The sequence below is a fragment of the Amblyomma mixtum genome, chromosome 7, assembly GCF_055824585.1.
Source record: "Amblyomma mixtum isolate Tamu chromosome 7, ASM5582458v1, whole genome shotgun sequence".
Taxonomy (NCBI): domain Eukaryota; kingdom Metazoa; phylum Arthropoda; class Arachnida; order Ixodida; family Ixodidae; genus Amblyomma; species Amblyomma mixtum.
In genome coordinates, this window is record NC_143018.1 from 142,336,994 (window position 1) to 142,361,225 (window position 24,232).

At 46.4% G+C, this 24,232-nt stretch overlaps 1 protein-coding gene across 1 annotated transcript in view; it reads right to left on the bottom strand.

The window, feature by feature from the left end:
• The window catches only part of LOC149337752 (uncharacterized), a 51,429-nt gene extending 43,135 nt beyond the window's left edge, over positions 1-8,294 (bottom strand). Inside the window, exons 1-6 of the mRNA XM_089554508.1 lie at positions 8,194-8,294; positions 6,249-6,399; positions 4,754-4,863; positions 4,384-4,516; positions 2,563-2,757; positions 190-309 (exon numbers count right to left, since the gene is read on the bottom strand). Coding sequence (XP_089410634.1) covers positions 190-309; positions 2,563-2,757; positions 4,384-4,516; positions 4,754-4,863; positions 6,249-6,399; positions 8,194-8,294 — 810 coding nt within the window. The remainder of the gene's footprint in view (positions 1-189; positions 310-2,562; positions 2,758-4,383; positions 4,517-4,753; positions 4,864-6,248; positions 6,400-8,193) is intronic.
• Positions 8,295-24,232: the final 15,938 nt, after the last annotated feature.

Genomic DNA, 24,232 nt, shown 5'->3' on the forward strand with positions numbered 1-24,232 from the left:
CAGATCGGTTGTGTGCATTAGTTGTCTGCAAATAGCGTCGGAATAGTAAAACTGGAAATTTTAAACGGCCATAAGAAATTGATTAAAACGAAAGAAATAAAAAAATACTGAAATAATAACAAATAAGTGGCAAAGAGGTGTGATAACAAAAGGAAAATAAAATAACTCGAAAGAGAAAAGGAGCTTTACCTTGTAACGATGCGTGCTGTCAGTATCATAAAAGAACAATCTCTGGACAGCCTTGTTGTACAAAATCCTTGCGGGACCGCATGTCGCGAAGTAGTGACCAAATGACTCGTTTGTGCAGACCTACAACAAGGAAAAAAAATCTGACGTCAGTAATTAGAACAAGAAAGAACACTCATCGATCCATAATCTGTAAATGAGGCTGAAAAAATAAAAGCCAACTTGGATGGCTATTTGTAATTGTTTATGCCTGTGTGCAGAGTGGAGGCCACAAGGAAAATTGAGCGCACTATTGTGAGCCCAGGACAATAAATCTACCTTGCTTAAAGGAAGAGTTTTAAAAATGCTATTTTATGCATTCATTGTCCTGCTTCTTATGAGGTTTATGCTTACGGTCTGTACATATGTATGTGCTAGACTCTGCACCTTATGAAGGAATCGTAATCAAGATGAGTTTCGCATAAAGTGCCGTTGTTGTCGTAACTTCCTCCGTTAGGTAAGGTTTAGGAAAACATTAAAAAACATAAAGGTGCACCTTTTAGTGCACTAAGGTTTGCTGAAGAATCTTTACTGCAGGATAAAACTGTGAATGAGAACAAAATCACATCAAAGAATGCAGTCTGAACATTTGCCGCGCGGGAGTGGCGCGATGATGTACGAGGTTCAGCGAAAAAGGGCAGGCAACCCTCCGTGGATGGCGGGAGGTTTAAGCATTGTGACGAACAGAAGTGCGCAAAAAGTTGAGCATCCCACTGAATAAGGGGAGCTGTAGAAGGATTGAAGGAAATCGTTCATTACGTAAGCGGTGAATAGGCTGCCTAGACAACAAGTGCAAATCTTACCACGTTGTTAATACTGTAAGCTTTGGCGAAGAGAGTTTACTGCCTATTCGGTCTTTAGCGCGCATTAGGTAAAAAATACCTGACATAATCACTCTTTCTGTCAAAGAAAACTGCAGTTTCCTACCCCTAGTTGGTGCTATCCTGTGCAGAGAGCAGTCGTATAAACTTTGGTCCCTTCTGCACTGCGTGCGTAGAATCCTGATTTCCAGAACCCTGCGTACTCACTTGTATGAGTTTTGTGATGTCCTTATTAAGCAAGATTGTATTTGCTGAACGGGCCTTTTGTAGTTTAAGAAGTGCTTTCCGTTCCGCTTTCGCGTGCAAAGTACGTGTACGTTTGGCTGTACTGTCTTCGGAGTATAGGTGTTACATGTATATGGGGACAAAGCCAGGCAAGTATTTCAAACTTCTTCCCAACTGTCCCTAATCGACTAGACTAAAAAAAATGTAATAATATTATTATTAATTCTGAGAACGCTAAAATCTCGAAAGTGACATCACACGTAAAGCTTTGACGTGGCACAATTCAAGGCGTCTCTGCACTGTGCTTTTTTAGACAGTTTCTATGCCTGTTTTTTCCGCAGGCTATGTACCGTTGCAGCCTAATATTCATGCAGCTAAATACTGAATGTTTTCAACGTAGTTTTGCGCAGCATACGTGCAAGGAAGACAGGCTCGTCCTGTAGGAAACGAGTCTACACGGCGGTGCTGCTCCTAATGTACTGCCCAGCGAAAATTGGGAATGCAATGCTTTCCTTCTAGACTCCCATGTCGTATCTTGCTAATGCATGCCTCCTTAAACTAGAAAGCATAAACTTCCTGGACACAAAAGAACAGCGTCTTCCTGCGAAAGTCAGGACCTTCACAATTGAGGCATCTAAGTTAGCGGAACATGCACGGGAATAATAAGTAGAGCATGGAGAGGGCTAGACCTACATCTATCGTGTTACTGCGCTTTTCGTGATGCATTTCATGTTGAGCGACCAACTATTTTAAAGAAACGCTTTAGCAGACTTTCGTGATAGACAGACCTGCAGGCACGTCGTCAAAGATGCAGACTTTCTCACGAAAAGCAGTAAACCTCGCTGTGAGGCACTGACCCCATTAGTAGTGAAACGAGCTCCTGACTAGAAGACTGTGTTTAACTTCAAGTTTTCCAGGACATGATACACTCGGTTTCTTCTCCGTACATAGTTGTTTTCCTATTTCAGCAATGCTCTTTGTCGCACTAAGATACTGTGGGTGGTACCACGAAGGTTATGACAACAGCTTATTGGACATTAGATTATTAATGGCAGCGATTATTCAAAGCAGTGGTCAATGTCGAAGCTGCGACCATCGCATGTCGCGCCCAAGTCATCTCCTTACCTTTATTACCTCTGGAGTGCCGTCAGACCAAACCTCTTTTCTGTATCTCAATGTCGGCGCCCATGATTCTCATTCCCATTTCAAGTTAGATTTCTCAGTTCGCGGTCTACCTTTGTTTTTGTGGAGAACGTAATGCATTTTTTTTTCCTGGCTGATGGTGACTCACCTGCGCGTAGCTCCCCTTCTGGTCTTCCGGTATGTAGCCGCATTCCTGGAACGCGGTGTAGTTTCCAAAACCCTTGGTACCAGCGGGGTCAGCGTAGCGCGGCTTGTACCAGCGCCCAAACAAGGCCACCGAAGGCGCCATCACCACGCTGATGCCAGCGTTTGCCATGTCCTGGATTGCCTCATGTGCGGTTGTCTGCGTTTCGCAGTGAGAAAGCATGGCACAGTTGTTCATTTCGCATGATGTTTGCCGTCGTTAAGCCGCCCTTGCGGCCAATTGAATTTGGTTGTGTGTGCCGAGACTACACGATCTATGAGAGGAAGATGCACTGGCACGAAAACTGATATCACAGCCATCTTTTGCTGCGTCACAACAATCCTTTGCTGCGAGGCCCGTAGCAAAGGTTAGATCCTGAATCAATTCCACCAACTTAGGTTCATCATCGTATACCAGAACCACAGTACAGGTGCGTCTTTCCATCTAGCCTACATTCAAACAAGGTTGCCGTGGCCGGCATCGAATCAGTAACATCCCGTCCACTGACCTATTGTAGCGGCCATTTAGGCCATGTTTTCATGCACAAAAGAAGCCTTAGACTCCTGGAGCTTAACGAATATCCCCATGCTTCGGAAGAAGCTAGTGAAGGCGGATGTGCTGACCCCATAGATTTGGCAACGAGTTTTTTATGACAAACGCAAAATATATAAAGGTGGGCAAGGAGTATTATCAGTGGTAACATGATTAAGTAAAAATGACTGCTAATGAAGGCTAGTGGAATACGTGAAGGCCGCTCGGTTAGTGCTCTTTATATATTGGTCATGCTCATTTAAGGTTCATTCCAGACATAGACACAAGCATGAAATGTTTTGGAGTACAGGCTAGCGCATTTCAGGGATTAAACCTCGATATATGCGAAGGTCTGATAGAAGGAGCTGATAGAAGCGTGACAGAAGCCTGAAAAGCCTGATAGAAGCAGCTTGACGAGGTCCTTGCACTTTTTGTTCAGCAGCGCTGATGTCTATACATATTGCAAATACAGTGTTTGCATATTTTAACATATATGTTGCACTTAACATACAGGAGCAAGGGGAACTCGCGTGCACACATGAACATCCCACATATAGGCTCCAATATTTAAAACGTTATAGAGCAAAAACAAAAAAATAAAAGAAGAGAATTCTTGTCTAACACTGATAACTTCATCGAATAATTAAAGTCTTGTAGCACCCGACTATAGCCTTAGCGTTAGAACTCGGAGACCAAGTGCCGGCGGCATGTTTTTCGTAGGCAATACAACGTGCCTAGGTTTGGCTGCACACGAGGACGACAATCTTTTATGTCATGAAGCTGATCTGGACAATAACGACCGCCACAAAACTGTGTGATATCCAATCACACTCGGATATTGTCTTTTAAAAGCCATCTGGATAATGTACCCTGAATCGTGAGACTGCCGCCAAATAAAATACCATGATTTGTAAGCCCGCCATAACTGCTGTTGGCTTTTCTTGCGATAAAGAAAGTCAGTGTGTACATTTACAGTTCGCTTATATACGGTAAAAATAAATGCTGTTTTCCTCACAGAACAACCAGTCCACACTGTTCGCTCCTTTTTCCTCTTGTGTAGTCTTGCTACACCTTGGTACGCGTTAATAAAGAGACCGCACACAATGCCGCATAAGCAGGTCCGTGCTAAAACCCCACAGCCACATGCTTTGCCCGCTAACGCCGCACTAAGCATGGTTTCCGAATGAACGCAGGAAAGTACAGCGACGCATGCATGCACGCGTTGCTGGCCACGCATGCTCGTGACCCGCTCACCAGACTGTAGTAGTAGGTATTGTACGGAGGCGCATATATGAGCGTTGGCGGAATGATCAAGCAGCGGTCGAAGTCCTTGTCTTGCATGTAGTAGTGGCCCAGGGACACGACAATGTCAGGCTGGTACGTGTCGCTGCAAGAATGCCACAGGAGTCGAGACACCACAGCGAAAATCGGTTTTCGGCCTGCCCCAAGGGTTTCACACTAAATGGTCCAATAATAGATGTCTAGATGATGCCACCAGAGGCTCAGATTATGTGACACCCCGAAACATTGATAACAGTACCCACATTGAAACTCTATCCCGTTTTGTTCGCGTATCAGCGTTTTCACGTCGTACAGAGGCAAGAAGGTAGGAGTGGTGGCTTACCGGAAGGCCTTCGAAAGGACCTCCACGCTTAAGGACTCGGCTATGACGGCCGCAAACACTGTGAAGAGTGGGCGCCCCAGGGCAACTGGTTGCAGCAAGTCCACAATTGTCTGGAAGAAAAAAAATCCACATTAGCAATTAGCAAAAAAATTCCGTCATCGGGAAAAAAAGGCAGACATCAGCGAACATTCGTACGTTGTGCTGCCATAGGCAATAACAAAATTCGATGTTGGACTGTAATATATTTATTGGAGATATATGTGCTTATGTGCCCCTGAGGCGCGCTTAATTACTGCTTCCGACATACACGTAAAGGGCGCAACCATCATTGCACGCAGCAAAGAAATGCGCTTTAGGAAAATGCGGCTCAGGTAACTGCATGAGCGTGCAAATGTTTTCCATACTTCTCGGCGCCTGTGCCTCCCTGAGCTGTCTGCACCTTGTGTTAATACGATGCAGCGTGTATTGTAGCCCCTTAACACGAGATAACAGCTGAGCCCACAGTGTCTTCCTTTGCGTGCCGCAACTTACGCAAAGAAGGAGATAAACACTGTGAGTAGCCCTGCACGCTATAGGTAGGTATATAACAAGCGAACAGGCGCCGAAACCAAGAAATGCATAAGGGAATTTTTGCTTCTTTTTCACAGCCTCATGCCGCCGGTGCGATCCGAAACCATGACCTCTGAATCTCGCGTACTGTGCTCTACCAACTGAGCTACCGCGCAGCTCTCCAATCTTCCACTTTCTACGCCATATGTGTTCCGATGTAAGGCAGGTTGCCGGGCTAGTTGGTTTAACATCTTGAAAGTCCGAAAAAAAAAGAACACTTTGACGCAAATAATTTCACATGCACAAAACAGTCGAGGAGCGCCTGTTCATTGTCACCTCGTTTCTGTTCTGTATGTGAAATTATTTGCGCCAAGGTAGCTTTCCTTCCAAGCTTCAAGATGGGCTCAGCGTAATAAAACGTTGTTGAGATGCGCGAGAAGAGCATTCCCTGAAAATTTGAAAAACTAAGGATGAAAATGTTCGAGTACCTTTTTTTGGATTATCATGTGGGGTTGCACCAATCCTACCCACTCTTTTACCTTAATCGACCGACTAATTCACCTTCATTGCCCACTTATCCACATCAATCTACGCACAATCCACAATTTCCTTTAATCCGTTTTCTGGGGTGAGCCTGCTTCCAAAACTTTTCGAGTCCTTTCCTTTGCGATGTTTGTGGGTGGGCCAACTTGGAAATGCTTAAGCATTTCCTGCTTTAAAATTGTGGTTAAAAAGCCACAAGGTTTTTTCCTTCCTTCTTTTTCCCTTCTCTTACGGAATGGTTGAGGAGTTCAATCCAAACTGCGACAGTTACTGCGCATTTTCTTTCCTAAATAACTATTTTGGGGATGCTTGAATTTTCAGCCACGAGATGCTTGAATTTTCAGCACAGGCCGGGAACCTTCGGCTTAAAAATTAGGTATTAAAAGAAAGACCTTTCACCCACCTTTATATTCATAAGCACCATCCTGGCGCTCTCCCCATCGATGTAGTAGGCAGGGGTGTTCAGGTATCCGAAGAGAGTGATTCCACGTTCCCAAAGTTCGCGCACCTTTTCCCCGGATGTCTTCAGCAGATACTTTGTCTGATCGCGGTTTCTGAAAAAGCATAAGTGGAAACAAACAGTGTTAAAGAAAGATAAGCGATGAATACCATCCACTATAGCAATGTCCCGCGTGCACCCTGATGAAGTCCAGCTTTCTTGGACCAAAATTTGAATATTGGATTACTATAAGGTATGGTTATGGAAATAGTAAAGGTAATGGTTCATTCTTCTCATATGTAGCGAAATCTTTATTTTAAGGTTTTTTCAACGATCGCATCAAACACTTAAAACTGCCGTCAAAAACCAATTGGGAAGGCTTTTCACAGCATAAAAAAATATAACATTGCGGTCTGGTGCTCGCCGGGTATATTGATTAGTATAGTGAAATGTTACATTATATAAAAAATTGCGCTCATAAACGGTTGCCCATTCAAAAATACATTTGTCCAGAATTCCTGGGTACGTTTACAATGAATAGTGGAAAGTATTTAAGGGAAATCAACCTATCACCTATGACAATACGAGTGCGAAGACTGTAGCGGGCAGTGAGCCTCATCAAACGCGAAGGATTCTCGATTACCCCCTCAGTCCTGCTAACAAGTTTAAAGCAGGCACCCAGCCACCCGATCCCCTGGCCGGCTTTTTAGGAATGCGAAGCAAGTCATTTGTAATGTTAAAGATATGCTGAATAAAAATCTGAAAGTATTGAGAATGTGCTAGATTTTCGTTTGTAAGACACGATTATTACCCCATTAAGAAGTCATCATTCGGGCTATTTTGGCGCGGATGACTGATTATGGCTGTTTTTTGAGCGGCCGTCGGACCGCACTCAGCAGGCGCCTGCCTACGAGCTAGGGGGCACAACCTCACGCTATTAAGCCTGAGGACATCATCATCATCATCCTCCTCACGCGTGTCCTCAGCAGCGACGTAGGCAAGCTGGCTTGGCAGTGCGCTGTTCCGGTCCCATCGGTAACGTCTCTGCGAAATGTTGCTTTTTTGGTTCGCCGTCTTTGAAGACTAGAAATTTCCGATTGCTTCTGACCGAATCAGGCAAGCTGCCTCCCAAAGTATACCATCACGAGATGCATGGGAGATAATCTTAAAATGTTCACACATAGAAGAAGAATGAAATTATTTTTTTTATATTTTATTCAAATACCTCACGGGCTCCGACTGGAGTATTATGTGAGGGGGGTTACATAACTGGAGTGGGAAAAAGAAGCAAGTAGAACATGACAGAAGCCAACAGCCACAGAAACCAAGGGGCAAAAGGGATTTTTAATGTATTTATAAATTTTGTGGTGTTGATCAGTTTGGAATATTCTGGGAATTTTATAAATAATTTTATAAAATTTATATTTTATAAATTTATAATAAATTTATAAATTATAAATATATAAATTTATAGTTTATAAAATTTAAAACAAATTAAAAATCCCTTGTGCCCCTTGGTTTCTGTGGCTGTTGGCTTCTGTCATATTTATAACGAGTCCCTCATTCCCCTTCGCTTGTTTGCTTAATTGCTTAGCGAGGGCCTCGGTTCTGGCAGCCTTGACGCCATAGGAAGCATAAGAGGGTTCGGAACGAAGACGACGAAGTGCATCCTTGTGGAATCGCTTTCTATCCGTCTCCAGCGTTTTTAGTGTATTTTGTGTGTGTATTGCGGGGACGCCGCCCCCGTCATACGGCGATGGATGTGGATCCTCCTGGGCATCCGTCCAGACTGCCGGCTCCTTCCTCGAGTTCTTCGAGGAAGCGTTGCAGCCTTCCCAGTGACCCCGACAGCGAGGATACCATAGAGTACTTCAGCGAGGACAGTACTGAAGGTGATTTTGAGACATACCTCAGCCGCAGGACCAAAAGAAGACTATTAAAAGCCAGCTCCTCATCGAGCCAGTCCACGGTGAAGACACCTGGCCAAGCATCGAAGCATACTATTCTCATCCTGCCTGCGCATCGATCCCACAACATGAGGCGGCTTAACAGGCAAGCTGTCTCAATGCAACTTGAGGCCCTTGTGCCGAACGAAATTAAAGACGTTCGCGTGAACTCGCGCAAAAACGTTGTTGCTGTTGACGTCCATCATGCGCCAGCACTCGAATCACTGCGGGCCATCACTGAACTCGGAGGCATTTCGGTCCGTACAGTTATCCCGCTCGGCGAGGACGTTTCTTCTGGCGTCATCTATGACGTCGATGAAACGATCACGCAAGAAGATCTGCCCATACTTGTGAAGCCAGGAAACGAAGGCACCGTGATTCTCCGAGTTTCACGTCTTGGGAAATCTCGCTGTGTCAAGATTGTCTTCAAAGGCGACAGCCTTCCGTCACATGTGAAGGTAGGCCTTTTTCGTCACGCAGTACGGCCATTCATACCAAAGCCCCTACAATGCACGAATTGTATGAAACTGGGCCATGTTAGCGGAGTCTGCGCCAACGCGAGTGTGTGTTCCCGGTGTGCCGAGCCTCATGATTCTGAGACATGCACAGCACAAATTCTCAGGTGTTCAAACTGCAACGGTCCCCATGACGCCTCATCTAGAGACTGCCCGCGGCTAAAAGAAGAGCGTGCTGTCCTAAGACAAATGGTCCGAGACAGCTCGACGCACCGCGAAGCCGCCGCGATCGTTCGCAAGAGACGTGCCCGACGCAAGAGGAAATCCAGACAGGCTGCTGCGAATGACAGCCGCAACGACGCGCTGTTGGCGCCTCCTGCTCACCCTCCTCCACCTCCTGTTCCACCTCGCCCCAGTGTGCTCCGTCCGCCCTCTGTGGACAAGGGTGGCCAGATGTCATCAGGTTCCGATCCTTGGCCTGCGCTTCCGCCATTATGTCCTCCTGAGGCCCCTCCACGTAAGCTCCCATCGCCGAGCACGTCGGCCGCTGCAGACGGGCTCCCGGAGCAAGACCGCCAGACCCTCGTGATTTTAAAGACCGTGGTCAACGCAATTCGGCCCCTCCTACAGGCTCTGCAATCCCCAACTGCTCGAAGCGTTTTACTAGTGCTGGACTCCCTGGGTTCAGCACTTCAAGGACTTTAATCCATAATGGCTGGCCACCTTCCCTCCTTTCGTGAGGAAGTCAGAGGCGCCACAATCTTCCAATGGAACGCAAGAGGTCTGAGGTCGCGAATGTCAAGTTTTCGTCCTTACGTATTCACTAACTATTTCCCGATATTGGTAATCTGCGAGCCCAAATTATCAGAAGCAATCAGGCTCTCCGGGTACGAATCTTTCTTCGCCCCTACATGCGGGGAACGCAGCCAAGTCTTGGTATACCTCCGCACTGACATGACGTATGTTTGCTGCCCAGTTCCACCTCACAATGACAATCAATACGCGTGTTTCTTAATCAAGACAAAAACGCTAGAATTCACACTGATTGTAGCTTATGTGTCACCCTCCTCTCAATTAGACTGCGAAAGGCTGAAAGCCATCATGGAAGAACCCCGTGCTCCTTGGATCATTACTGGCGATTTTAACGCCCACCATTTGCTATGGGGAAGCACCAGAATTAACGCCAAAGGAAGACATCTGGCGTTATTTGCATCCGACAATGATCTCTATGTTATGAATGACGGCAGTCCGACATACCTGCGCGGCTGTAACTACAGCAGCTGCCTGGACCTGACATTAGTTTCTAGGTCGTTGCACCGGAGTGTTCGCTGGTTTTGTGATGTGGAGACCCATGGAAGTGACCACATTCCTACCTACCTCAAAATAAGCGGCCTTGGTGCGTCCTCCCCAACCCAACTCACGCGAATTGACTGGGCAGTATTTCGAAAACATATGGAGGAGACGAGCAAAGAAGCCCTCACTGGCAGGCTGGAGCACACTATAGCTAATGCTATGAACGTTGCGAGAAGTCACATCACGTCCTCAAGAATACGCAGTGATTTTGATATTGAACTAGAACGCCTGCGTGCTCTTCGGCGGCGAGCAGAAAAGCGATACAGACGAACCAAGTACTTAAATGATCTACGGGAGGCGAGACGTACGCAGAAAAAAATCAAACGAAGAATGGATCAGCTGGCGAACCAGCGCTGGAGGTCCTTTTGTCAGCACTTGGATCCCCGCAAGCCCATGTCCCTTATATGGCGTACTGTGCGGGGCCTCCGTACGCTTCCGCAGCAAAGACAACCCTTCTATGCGTTGGCTGTCTATCAAGATCGACAGCAGTCTGAGGTAGCAACGGACTACTGCAGGAAAATTGCTGGTGTACCAACTGCTTCGAGTTCCCGGCGTGTTCCTCCTGCCTCACGGGTCTCAGCCATGGATGTCCTTTTTTCTCGCGAGGAACTCGACGCTGCTCTTGCAGGATGTCGTTCGTCTTCACCAGGGCCAGATGGAATCACATATGCTGCGCTGTCCCACCTTGGCCACGACGCGCGAGAAGAGCTCCTCAAACGTTACAACGACTCTTGGCTCGACGGTGCTGTTCCTCAAGAATGGAAATCGAGTCGATTGATACCCCTTCTAAAACCAGGGAAATCTCCACTCGAGCTCTCGTCGTATAGGCCAATAGCTTTGGCCAGTTGCGTAGGAAAGGTCATGGAGAAAATGATTTTGTCGCGCCTTGAGTGGTACCTCGAACACTACAAAATATACCCCGACGCTATGGCCGGCTTCAGGCGGGGTCGCTCTTCTATTGACAACGTCGTTGATCTCGTATCCACGGTTCAACAACAGAAGCGCTTGAAACGTTTGTCAGCGGCACTCTTTCTGGATGTAAAAGGTGCCTACGACAACGTGACCCATGAGGCCATCCTTGATGCGCTGGAAACTGTAGGCATCGGTGGTCGGATGTTTGCGTGGATAGAGAGCTATCTGTCCAAAAGATCATTTTTTATCCAATGTGAAGATGGCCCGACGCCTGAGCATTACACCTACCGTGGCGTGCCCCAGGGCGGTGTCCTTAGCCCTACATTGTTTAATCTGACTCTCATCGCCCTCCCTGAGAATCTCCCCAACACCGTCCAGATGTGTATGTACGCCGATGACATCTGCATTTGGGCCTCCTCTGTGACGCGTCCCCAGGTGCGTGCAAGACTTCAGCGGGCAGCATCGATCACTTCTTCCTATCTCCAGAAGCAAGTTCTCAGCGTTTCACCAGAAAAGTGCGCGCTAGTGGCATTTACACGTAAATGTATGACTCCATATCCGGTACGCATCGACGGTCAAGTCATTTCTTACAGCAAAACTCATCGTTTCCTAGGGATCCTGATCGACCGCAATTTATCATGGAGCCCGCATTGCACTCTACTGAAAAAAAAGCTAACATCTATCGCTCATTTACTGCGATTTCTAGGTGGAAAATCTTGGGGCTCGTCGGTCCAGGCAATGCTGGAGTTGTACAGAGCTCTATTTGTCGGATGCTTGCGGTACAGTACACCTGTACTCTCAAACACGTGCAAAACTAACATGCGTGCCCTCCAGTCTGTGCAGGGTCAGGCCCTTCGCACATGCCTAGGTCTACCTCGGAGCGCATCAACACTGGGTAGCATTGCACTCGCCAAAGACCACCCGATCTCTACTTATATTGTCCTAGACTGCTTGCGAATGCACATACGTCATATCTCAAGGATTCCACAGCATCACCTTGCGCCTCTGCCACTGCAGAGACCACATTCTGCATTTGCAAAGGTGATAACGACGCAACAGTCGTCGATCCCACAACAGTTCACCCCGGCAGCACTACCTCCCTCTCCTCTGTGGTGTATGCGGCTCCCATGTGTGCGCCTTGCTATTCCGGGGATAGCGAAGAAGTCAAATTTATCGACGCCAGCCATTAAGCAACTGACACTGTCCATGCTCCACTTCGAATATTCGGACCGCACTCACGTCTATACGGATGGATCAGTAACCTCTACTAGTTCTGCTTGCGCTGTGGTCGTTCCTGCGCGACAGACTCAAATTCACCAACTAATTTCGCATCGGACTAGCTCTACTGGAGCAGAGTTGGCTGCGCTTCTTGCGGCAGTACAGTATATCTCACAACAATCACCTCAAAAATGGGCTGTTTTCTGTGATTCAAAAGCTGCCCTATAATGTCTTCAATCTTCCTTGAGACATAGCGACCATGAGCAACTTGCAGCGGAGATACGATATCTGCACCACCAGGCAATCGAACAAGATCATGAAATCATCTTCCAGTGGGTACCAGGCCATAGCGGCATTGTTGGTAACGCCTTAGCTGACGATGCTGCTCGATCGGCTCACGATACAACCAACACTGTCCGCATACCACTGACAAGAGCTGACGCAGCAAGGCACCTTCAACTGCTCGCCCGAAACCTGACTGTAACGTCGTGGTCTGCTCCTGGAGGTTGGTCACCCCGCTCGCATCACTTCAACCTCTTGCTCCGACATCACATACCATTCGGCCTCCCCCGCGGTGATACTACGCTGTTGTGCCGCCTGTGGCTGGGAGTGGCGTTCACAAACGCCTATTCCCATCTGATCACAATGGCTGACTCTCCTGTGTGTGACCAGTGCGGTTGTGACGAAACGATCAGCCACCTCCTCTGTGACTGCCCTCGTTTTGAGCGAGAGCGCGGTGTCCTAAGTGTTTCTCTGCTCCGCTTGGACTCGCGTCCTTTAACAGAGTCTAACGTTCTGGGGCCTTGGGCTCAACCTTCCAGACAACGGAAAGCGGTGAAAGCGCTCCTGACTTTCTTAAGGGACTCGGGGTTGCATTCCCGCCTATAATCTTTAAGTTTTCAGTGCGCGCCCTCTGTCCCTGTGACATGGTGGTCGCTGGACACTTAGAAAACTCATTTCCTTGCCGCTCTTTTTCCTTTTTTCCCCTTTGTTCCCCTCCCCAAGTGTAGGGTAGCCAACTGGGCATCGCCTGGTTAACCTCCCTGCCTTTCCGTCCTTTTCTCTCTCTCTCATAAGAGGGTTCTCACGCAGCTTCCACCCTCTCCGTTCGATGACGTTCTACGTCACACCTGCGGTAACTCAGGACGTTCCACGTCCGCATCTTATGAACGTGGGTGGCGCTGATGAACACTCTCAAGGTTAGGTTATTTGTAAACATAAATACCCCCGAAAGCAGAAGATTTGACAGCCCTCGCCGCAGCTCAGAGGCAGAGCACCGGACGCGTAATTCGGAGGTCGTGGGTTCGGATCCCACCAGCGGCAGTGGTTGTTTCTCTTCTGCTTTTCTAATCAATTAGCTTTAAGCGATAACGTATTCAGAATATTCTAAACTGATCAACACCACAAAATTTATAAATAAATTAAATATCCCTTGTGCCCCTTGGTTTCTGTGGCTGTTGGCTTCTGTCATATTTATAACGAGTCCCTCATTCCCCTTCGCAAGTAGAACATGGTTATTTTAACATCGTTATACAAATAAGAAGCAACCAACCAGAAAATAGAACTAAATTGAAAAACTACATTGAAAAACACACTACAGAACACACTTCAGAAAAAAACACACTTCAGAACAAAGTGCTACTTATTTTTTCTTTGAAAATAACTATCTGAGATGTGAACAATGTGTTCAGGAAGACTATTCCAATAAATGATTGCACAGGGCAGGGCTGTTGAGTTGAATGCAGTGGTCCTTCCCGAAAGGCGTTTAAAACGAAGGTGATTATGCAATCGGTGAGATGTGCGGGCCGGTTTTGTAAGGGGTAGTGTGAAGGAATGATGGTTGTAAACAATTTTATGGAAGAGGCAGATAAGTGCTATTGTTCTGCGAGATTCTAAGAATGGAAGGGATAACGAAGCCTTAATGTTAGTTATTAGAATGTCGGCAATAGTTGCGATAAATGAAGCGCGCGGCACGATTTTGTAAGCGCTGTAGGCAATTAATTATGTACTGTTGGTGGGGTGACCAAATGCAAGATGCGTATTCAAGCTGAGGGCGGACGAATGTCTGCTATGCCAGCTGGCGTGTGGAAGAAGGCGCACCTCTGAGGTTACGTTTTAAATAACCTAAGGTACGGCTAGCTTTGGCAGTAATTTTTTCTATGTGGGTTTTCCACGAGAAGCAAAAGCACGCCGAACGCGTTCACTTTTGTGCGGTTTGTGCTGGCGATAGCCTCGACGGGTGCTGAGGTGACATGTATTGCGAGAGCTTTAATAGGAGGCCGCCAGATGCGCACCTTGAGAAATAAGGATTAAAATTATTATATTCTTTCTGCTCATCTCAGTTTCAAAACAGTGTTTTGGCAAACTCATTGCGAAAGCTACCAATTGGGCCAGAATTACCCGCTGTAGATATTTTGTTCGCTATCATTCTAAGCATGCTGGGCTTTTTTTCGCCATAATATCTGAAATATTAGCGCCATTGAGTGCAATTCCTTGTAATCGTATTGATTCTTGAATTTCTTTTGCTTAAATATTAAGTTTTGTACTCATCTATGCTATGTGAACATGTGCTTTATGAATGTCTTTGTGTATTACGAGTAATATACGATGCATCTCCTCTCGAATTTTTGCTTTAAAATCATCCGCTGCCCTGAATCAAACAATTAAAAGGGGAATTGCACTTCGACAGGCGACTTAGCCCTTTCGCCGCGTCCTCGGCAACCAACCAATGTTTGAAATAAATGCTAGGAATCTCTGAATCTCACTGCCTCCGCTCCGCTAGTGGTTCAACCTATGGGGTGTCCTGACCAGCGCGCCCGCGATGCCCGCCGCCCCCAGTCCCTTGTGCTATTAGCGGACAGCCTCCGGGGCGTAGTGGCGGCCGCAGAGTGGGCAACATGGTTTTAAGGAATGAAAAGAGCGGGGAAGTGGCGCTTGCCAGGAGGAATCCCTGCAATTGCCATGGTGATCGACCAGCGTTAGTCGGAGCGAAACGCCAGTCGACTGCAGCGAGTTCTCTAAAACCACCGACCGCGCCCGAGACGTGCCGTGCTGCCAACGGTTACGGCTTAGCGGACTGAACAACGTCGTTACCCTGAACGCTTTACCCCAAAGACAGCATGCGGGGAAAAGCAGCAATATGCGTAATGAGCTAATTAGTTCCGGGCAACGGGGCAGTATCCCTTGTTAAATCGAGAGCTGTATCTGTCGCGGTTTATGAGGGTTCTCTTGGGACAAGCTTCAGTGAAGCCGCTGGAGGCTCTCCGAGCTAGCGCGGTAGCTTCACCTTCTGCACTGTGGTACGACCCATCGATGCTTACTGAAATTAGTTCTTGCAGCAGCAGCAGTAGGAGGACGACGAGAAGGAATGGGGGAGGAAAGAGGAGAGGAAGGTTTGGTTTATTGGCTCATTGGGGTTTAACGACCCAAAGCGACTCAGGCTATGAAGAACGCCGTAGTGGAGGGCTCCGGAAATTTCGACCACCTGGGGTTCTTTTAACGTGGACTGACATCGCACAGCACACGGGCCTCTTGAATTTCGCGTTCATCGAAATTCAGCCGCCGCAGCCGGGATCGAACCTGCGTCTTTCGGGTCAGCAGCCGAGCGCCGTAACCACTGAGCCACCGCAGTGGGGCGAGAGGAAGGAGATAGGAAGGAAGGAGGAATTAAGGAAAGGAGCAAAGGAGGAGATAACACAGGAGAAGCGGGAAAGATCACGAGCAGGGTATCGGAGACACTGCTGATAGTGCAGCTGAATGCGAATATGATCTATGGTTGGACAAAATTTAACGCCGACATTCAATGAAGTCCGCACCGCACCGTGAGCGCCGTACACGAGAGCGAGAGCAGTCGGCCGTTTCGAGCCCTTCTGCTACTACAGAACTCTCGATGCGCTAATTTACTGAGCTTCGCTCTGGTATTTTTCTCGCTTCTGTCAGCGTTTTCGTCGCCTTTTGACCACACGGCACACTGCTTCATTCAGCCTCAACTCCCTTGCTTTTGTGATTCATGGGCAAGGTGCTCGCTGCCTATAACTATATACCGTTCTCATGTGCTAGTCCAAGCCATACGTTAGAGCCATCATTTTTAGATAGCGGCAGTTAAAGTCACTGGAACGGGAAGAGTACCGCGTTCATTTTTGCTTCGCCACCCTCCGGGGTCACGTAGTCTATTCCCGCCATAAATGGTCCGCTGGGCTTCTTGCTAGCGGCCGCCGATACACACATCGTGCGGAGACTTGCGCAGACATGGCTTTGAAAGAACCTTGTACAAATTCTACGGTCGCATGCTGGCGATTGCGCACCTAACGAGTCCATGAAAACACCTAAGAATGCCTTTGTTCTGCGCTTTTGGATGCAGCAACCAGCAAGAATCGGGTAAAACGGTCTTTGCTATTCCGAGTGGGAAATATGTCGCCAAGCGACACGCTGCATGTCTGCACAAAATTCGACGGGAGGAGTTTGTTCGCACGAACGATAACCGCCTGTGCGAGTTAAGCGCTTCTGTAAACATTCGCAAATATTGTTTTCGGGTCTATTTATGTTGTCCCGATGCCAGTGGAGCGCGTTTCGCGTGATTGCCGGAGAAGGTGCGAGCGCCGAAAGAGTGCCGGGCAGCTCGTATTGTGTTTCGCTTGATAGTATGAGCTGCTGCGCCTTTGTAGACGTGCCATCTGTTTATTTTTTCCTTTGCACTCTGATGGCTTGCCATTTCGACGACGTGTATCACGATAGTGTGTCCTTAAACTCTCTCCTGCGCAGTTCTTCTTTTCACCGTAATAATAGTGTGTCCATTTTTCATGTCAACATCAGAAGTTTGAAGAAAAAACAATTTGACATTGCTACAGCTCTAGATTCATTGGATCATAGTTTTGATATGCTTGCTTTTACGGAGACGTGGTTCTCGAATGTACATGATACAGTTAACATCAAAGGTTACCAGTCTGAATGTGTTTACCGAAAAGACCGGAGAGGTGGCGGAATTTCACTCTATCTAAATAACAAGCTGCAGTATGATGTTATACCAGAATTCTCACTTATAACTGATCATCATGAGTCGTTGACTGTCAAATGCTCGGGGTCAATTATTGCCACAGCTTATCGCCCACCTTCGGGCAATCTTGAAGAATTCATTCAGTTCTTAAGTAGTCTTCTTGCATACGCGTCTGTACTTTCTATGCAAATTGTCCTGGTTGGAGACATTAACATCAATCTGGCAGTACGAAGTTCACAAACAGAACGGTTCCTCGATGTGATCGAATCATTTCAGAGTACTAATGTTATCCGTTTGCCAACGAGACTAACACCACAAAGTGAAACGCTGATTGGCTTGTGTGTCACCGGCCATAACCCTGACAAGGTTTTTTCGGGAATTCTTACGTTTTATTTGAGCGATCATTTACCTATATTCTGCTTTTTTCCATGTGCACAGAAGTATAGCCGTGCCGCTCCTGTTTTTTACCGGAAATTTAATCCAGACACCATTGATGCTTTTCGGGCCTTGATTGAAGCAGTGCAATGGAACTGCGTGTATAATGAAACAAATCCCAGCTTCTCATACGACATCTTTTTGCGCAGAATTAAAGACTGCTACGATTAAGCATTTCCTCAAGTACAGCTCAGAAAACACAAAACAGCTAGGAAGCCATGGGTTACTCACGACTTATACATAAGGGTCATAGATAGAGATAAATTGTATAACACGTTTATTCGCTCGAGAGACCTAGACAAACTATCGGAGTACAAGAGATGTCGAAACAAGTTGAACTCCGACCTTAAGAAAGCCAAGACTGATTACTACAAAAGAAAATTTAGTTCAATATCTAATAATCCTAAAAAAATATGGGAAGAAGTGAGAAGCCTTATGGGAAGCACCAATAATACGATCCCTAGCACATTAATTCTTAATGGTACTGAATACTGCAATACTTCGTTAGCGCAAAACTTTAACGACCATTTCTTGAACGCTGGTGCATGCTCACACTCTAGTGGCACTGAAGAGGAAATAGAAAACTATATGTGTGCTGAAAGCTCAAATTCTATTTTTCTGAACCCCTGCCCGGAAAGTGAAATTTCTCCCTTCTTGCGTCTTTAAAACGAAGCACAGCAGTTGGGGTAGATGACCTCAAAGTCGAGCCGATCATAGCCGTTGCTGATATCTTATGCGCTCCTTTATGTCATATTTGCAATGAAGCTTTAACTAGTGGTGTTTTCACTGTTAACATGAAGATAGCCAAAGTAGCAGTTATACATAAAGGAGGTCGGCATGATGATATAAATAATTACCGCCCTATTTCAGTCTTGCCTGTCTTCTCAAAAATTTTAGAGCGTCTCCTGAAAATTCGTTTAACTAGCTTTCTTGAAGAGAAGAAAGCCTTCGCCGAAGAGCAATACGGTTTTCGTGAAAATAAGTCTACAGAAATGGCTTTATTGAAAGCTAAAGAAAAACTGTTGTGTAATTTCGAGAATAAACTATATACCACCGGATTGTTCTTAGATCTCAGGAATCCGTTCGACTCAATTCAGCATAATATTCTGTACCGAAAGCTCCCGCTCTACGGCATTCGAGGAGTAGCGCTCAGTTTGATTCGAACGTATTTATCAGGAAGATCGCAATACACACACCTTATTGGGTTTCGTTCAGAGTTAAAAGAGATAAAATATGGTGTTCCTCAGGGCTCTATACTGGGACCCTTGTTGTTTATTATCTACATTAATGAATTCACACGCATTCCACGTACCCCTCACACAACTATCTACGCTGATGTCACTACCTTGTTTTTCTATGGAAATAATTTGGGCCATATTGCATGCCGAACTAACGCATGGTTAAATGAATTGTGCACTTGGCTGAGTGTAAATCAACCGCAATTAAATGTTAGTAAAACTAAATATGTCATATTCATACCAAGAAATAAACCTGACGACGAAAACATCCCGGTTAAATACAATGGCTCAGTAATAGACAGGGTATCTTGATTTAAATTCTTGGGCGTTTATTTTGAACAGCACTTGAGCTGGACTCCTCATGTAGACAAGACACATGCTAGTGCTTGCAGATCTGTTGGCATGCTGTACAAAATTAGGTACCTGCTTCCTGCCTGGCTAAAGCGCCGGTTATACTTCGCCCTTGTTCAGTCACATTTCAATTACTGCTTACTAATCTAGGGATCTACTACCAAGTCTAACTTTGACAAATTGATCCTTCTTCAAAAACGAGCTATGCGATGCATCGAAAACCTTGAGCGGCTGGAACATACGGCCCCGGTGTTCCTAAAACATAACGCCCAAAAAATAAATCAGTTATATGAGCTGAAACTTGCTACCCATATCAGGAACGAAATCATGACAAATCCTTCAGTGTTAACTAACTTGCGCCAGCCCACTACAACTCGGTATAACATTCGAAAGAATTTCTTTAGATTACCCGCCATAAAAACGAGCTATGGTACACAAACAATGTCGTATTTAATCCCTAATTTTATGAATACACGCCCACCTTTTCTTGACATATCACAGCAACGTAGAGCACTCAAAACCTTCAAAAATGCCTTCAGAACCTACATACTGTCCAACTCAAAGCTTTAAGCATACATGTTTTGATAACCAACTAAACTTTTTATTGGATGTTATTTATTTTAATGTTGTTACATTAGCACTTGTATAATGTTGTAATCCTTTGTACTTTTCTATGCACTGTAAGGGTGACAGGGCCCTCGTCAGGCAGAGAACATCTGCCTTTTGCTCTGTCATCCTAGACCGCCTGTGTCTGAAAGAATGTTACAAATAAATAAATATTGAAGCCTTTGACCCCACCAATAATCACCAGCGCATCACGGAAACTTAGTTTCATAATTTGAGCTGCAATCACTTTTCGTTATCTTTGCTGTGGATACTTTTGTTTTTGACATACGTGCTCTTGCTCTCGCAAGCATCATAGCTTTATTTGATTTGCGACGTTAAACCCCAATAAACCAAGAAACCTATCTTCTTGCGGTCATTCGTATTTTCGCAACTAACATGCGCCGAGCTGTGAATGGTTTGCTAATGTTCAGCGTGTTTTCTTTTTCGGAATAACGAGTTCATTGTTGCATACCTATTCTTATAGCTCTTCAAAGCTAATTCTGATCTCATTTCCTGATTGACAAGAAATGCTTTCCTTATGAATAGTCTCTCGGCTTCACTTCTCTAATATTACTTTGACGAGGAAGCTGCTCTGATGGAGTGTTCCTGGAAAACTAGCCTGGAATATTTTAATCTGATTGCGTTTACAGTTCAAGGATCTTTATACACTGAGTTTACTTGTTTCCTTCGTGCATATTCTAATTTGAAATTGTTTCTTCAAGAGGGCATGTATACAAAGTATATTGAGAGTGCTTAAATAAATTTTTTTACATTGCTCCTAGCATTTGAACATTATCGACCCTTTGCTCTTTCGGGAGTGTCTTTTATCGATATTTGTTTTTTGTATGAACGGAGCTTAATTCTTGAGGGACTTCGAATCAGGTGTACTATATTTAACGGGAAATTATAACTGCGATTTTTTTTTAGGCAAGCTGCTTTCCTACCTAATGGAACGTTAGTTCAATGCCAGCCGCTTTTCGTCTCTGTCCAATACTTAGCCCGGTGCCACTGGCACCAGGCACCTAAAAAATGCGGCGAAAAAAGCTGACAGTCATGTATTGCTCCATTTCACGCATTTAGCGATAGCTTTCTCTTAATAGCATGAGCTTGAGATGCACTCTGATCCCTGCAGTTGTTGTAGTCGTTTATGCGTGCCAACGCTGCGATAGCAGAGGCGAGTAAGAGAACAACAGCTGCGCAGGAGCTTCGCGCGTTAGTAACCTTAGGATAGGAGGAGATATTAGATGCCAGGAAAGACAAAATCGTGCCACCAGAACGGGAGAAAATAGTACTGTCGGCGTGACGTTTCTCAATACGGCCATTCCTCCGGCGCCGATTGTTTAAGCGCGGAACGGTGCAGATTTCGTTTCCTGTTCACTTTCTTTTTGTTTTTGCGGCTGTATAAGCGTTTTGCGAACGAGTTTCCATTAGGCTAGGGAGGGACGTCTCCTACTGGACCTCCACTCTGTTTCTTCCCTGCGCCGCCAGATGCTGCATGGGTTGGTCAATTCGAGAATAGTACCTAGAGTTGCGCGTAGGTCCGCCATATTGCTCCCCCAAGCATGCAAATTATCAGGGGAAAGCCGCAACTCTTGCACGCAGCAGAAGGACTTGGTGCAGTTGGTGCTGCGGTTAGAGCCAGTGCAGGCTCAATCTTCTTGATTCTGGCTTCCGAGCTCGCAATGCAACAGACTACTGTTGCATTGAATGCCACAGCTTGCTAGTAATGCGTCAGCTGCTGCAAAGCCTCTCTCAATTAGTTACGAACAAAATACTCGCACGATGTATGTATGTATGTATGTATGTATGTATGTATGTATGTATGTATGTATGTATGTATGTATGTATGGATGGATGGATGGATGGATGGATGGATGGATGGATGGATGGATGGATGGATGGATGGATGGATGGATGGATGGATGGATGGATGGATGGATGGATGGATGGATGGATGGATGGATGGATGGATGGATGGATGGATGGATGGATGGATGGATGGATGGATGGATGGATGGATGGATGGATGGATGGATGGATGGATGGATGGATGGATGGATGGATGGATGGATGGATGGATGGATGGATGGATGGATGGATGGATGGATGGATGGATGGATGGATGGATGGATGGATGGATGGATGGATGGATGGATGGATGGATGGATGGATGGATGGATGGATGGATGGATGGATGGATGGATGGATGGATGGATGGATGGATGGATGGATGGATGGATGGATGGATGGATGGATGGATGGATGGATGGATGGATGGATGGATGGATGGATGGATGGATGGATGGATGGATGGATGGATGGATGGATGGATGGATGGATGGATGGATGGATGGATGGATGGATGGATGGATGGATGGATGGATGGATGGATGGATGGATGGATGGATGGATGGATGGATGGATGGATGGATGGATGGATGGATGGATGGATGGATGGATGGATGGATGGATGGATGGATGGATGGATGGATGGATGGATGGATGGATGGATGGATGGATGGATGGATGGATGGATGGATGGATGGATGGATGGATGGATGGATGGATGGATGGATGGATGGATGGATGGATGGATGGATGGATGGATGGATGGATGGATGGATGGATGGATGGATGGATGGATGGATGGATGGATGGATGGATGGATGGATGGATGGATGGATGGATGGATGGATGGATGGATGGATGGATGGATGGATGGATGGATGGATGGATGGATGGATGGATGGATGGATGGATGGATGGATGGATGGATGGATGGATGGATGGATGGATGGATGGATGGATGGATGGATGGATGGATGGATGGATGGATGGATGGATGGATGGATGGATGGATGGATGGATGGATGGATGGATGGATGGATGGATGGATGGATGGATGGATGGATGGATGGATGGATGGATGGATGGATGGATGGATGGATGGATGGATGGATGGATGGATGGATGGATGGATGGATGGATGGATGGATGGATGGATGGATGGATGGATGGATGGATGGATGGATGGATGGATGGATGGATGGATGGATGGATGGATGGATGGATGGATGGATGGATGGATGGATGGATGGATGGATGGATGGATGGATGGATGGATGGATGGATGGATGGATGGATGGATGGATGGATGGATGGATGGATGGATGGATGGATGGATGGATGGATGGATGGATGGATGGATGGATGGATGGATGGATGGATGGATGGATGGATGGATGGATGGATGGATGGATGGATGGATGGATGGATGGATGGATGGATGGATGGATGGATGGATGGATGGATGGATGGATGGATGGATGGATGGATGGATGGATGGATGGATGGATGGATGGATGGATGGATGGATGGATGGATGGATGGATGGATGGATGGATGGATGGATGGATGGATGGATGGATGGATGGATGGATGGATGGATGGATGGATGGATGGATGGATGGATGGATGGATGGATGGATGGATGGATGGATGGATGGATGGATGGATGGATGGATGGATGGATGGATGGATGGATGGATGGATGGATGGATGGATGGATGGATGGATGGATGGATGGATGGATGGATGGATGGATGGATGGATGGATGGATGGATGGATGGATGGATGGATGGATGGATGGATGGATGGATGGATGGATGGATGGATGGATGGATGGATGGATGGATGGATGGATGGATGGATGGATGGATGGATGGATGGATGGATGGATGGATGGATGGATGGATGGATGGATGGATGGATGGATGGATGGATGGATGGATGGATGGATGGATGGATGGATGGATGGATGATGGATGGATGGATGGATGGATGGATGGATGGATGGATGGATGGATGGATGGATGGATGGATGGATGGATGGATGGATGGATGGATGGATGGATGGATGGATGGATGGATGGATGGATGGATGGATGGATGGATGGATGGATGGATGGATGGATGGATGGATGGATGGATGGATGGATGGATGGATGGATGGATGGATGGATGGATGGATGGATGGATGGATGGATGGATGGATGGATGGATGGATGGATGGATGGATGGATGGATGGATGGATGGATGGATGGATGGATGGATGGATGGATGGATGGATGGATGGATGGATGGATGGATGGATGGATGGATGGATGGATGGATGGATGGATGGATGGATGGATGGATGGATGGATGGATGGATGGATGGATGGATGGATGGATGGATGGATGGATGGATGGATGGATGGATGGATGGATGGATGGATGGATGGATGGATGGATGGATGGATGGATGGATGGATGGATGGATGGATGGATGGATGGATGGATGGATGGATGGATGGATGGATGGATGGATGGATGGATGGATGGATGGATGGATGGATGGATGGATGGATGGATGATGGATGGATGGATGGATGGATGGA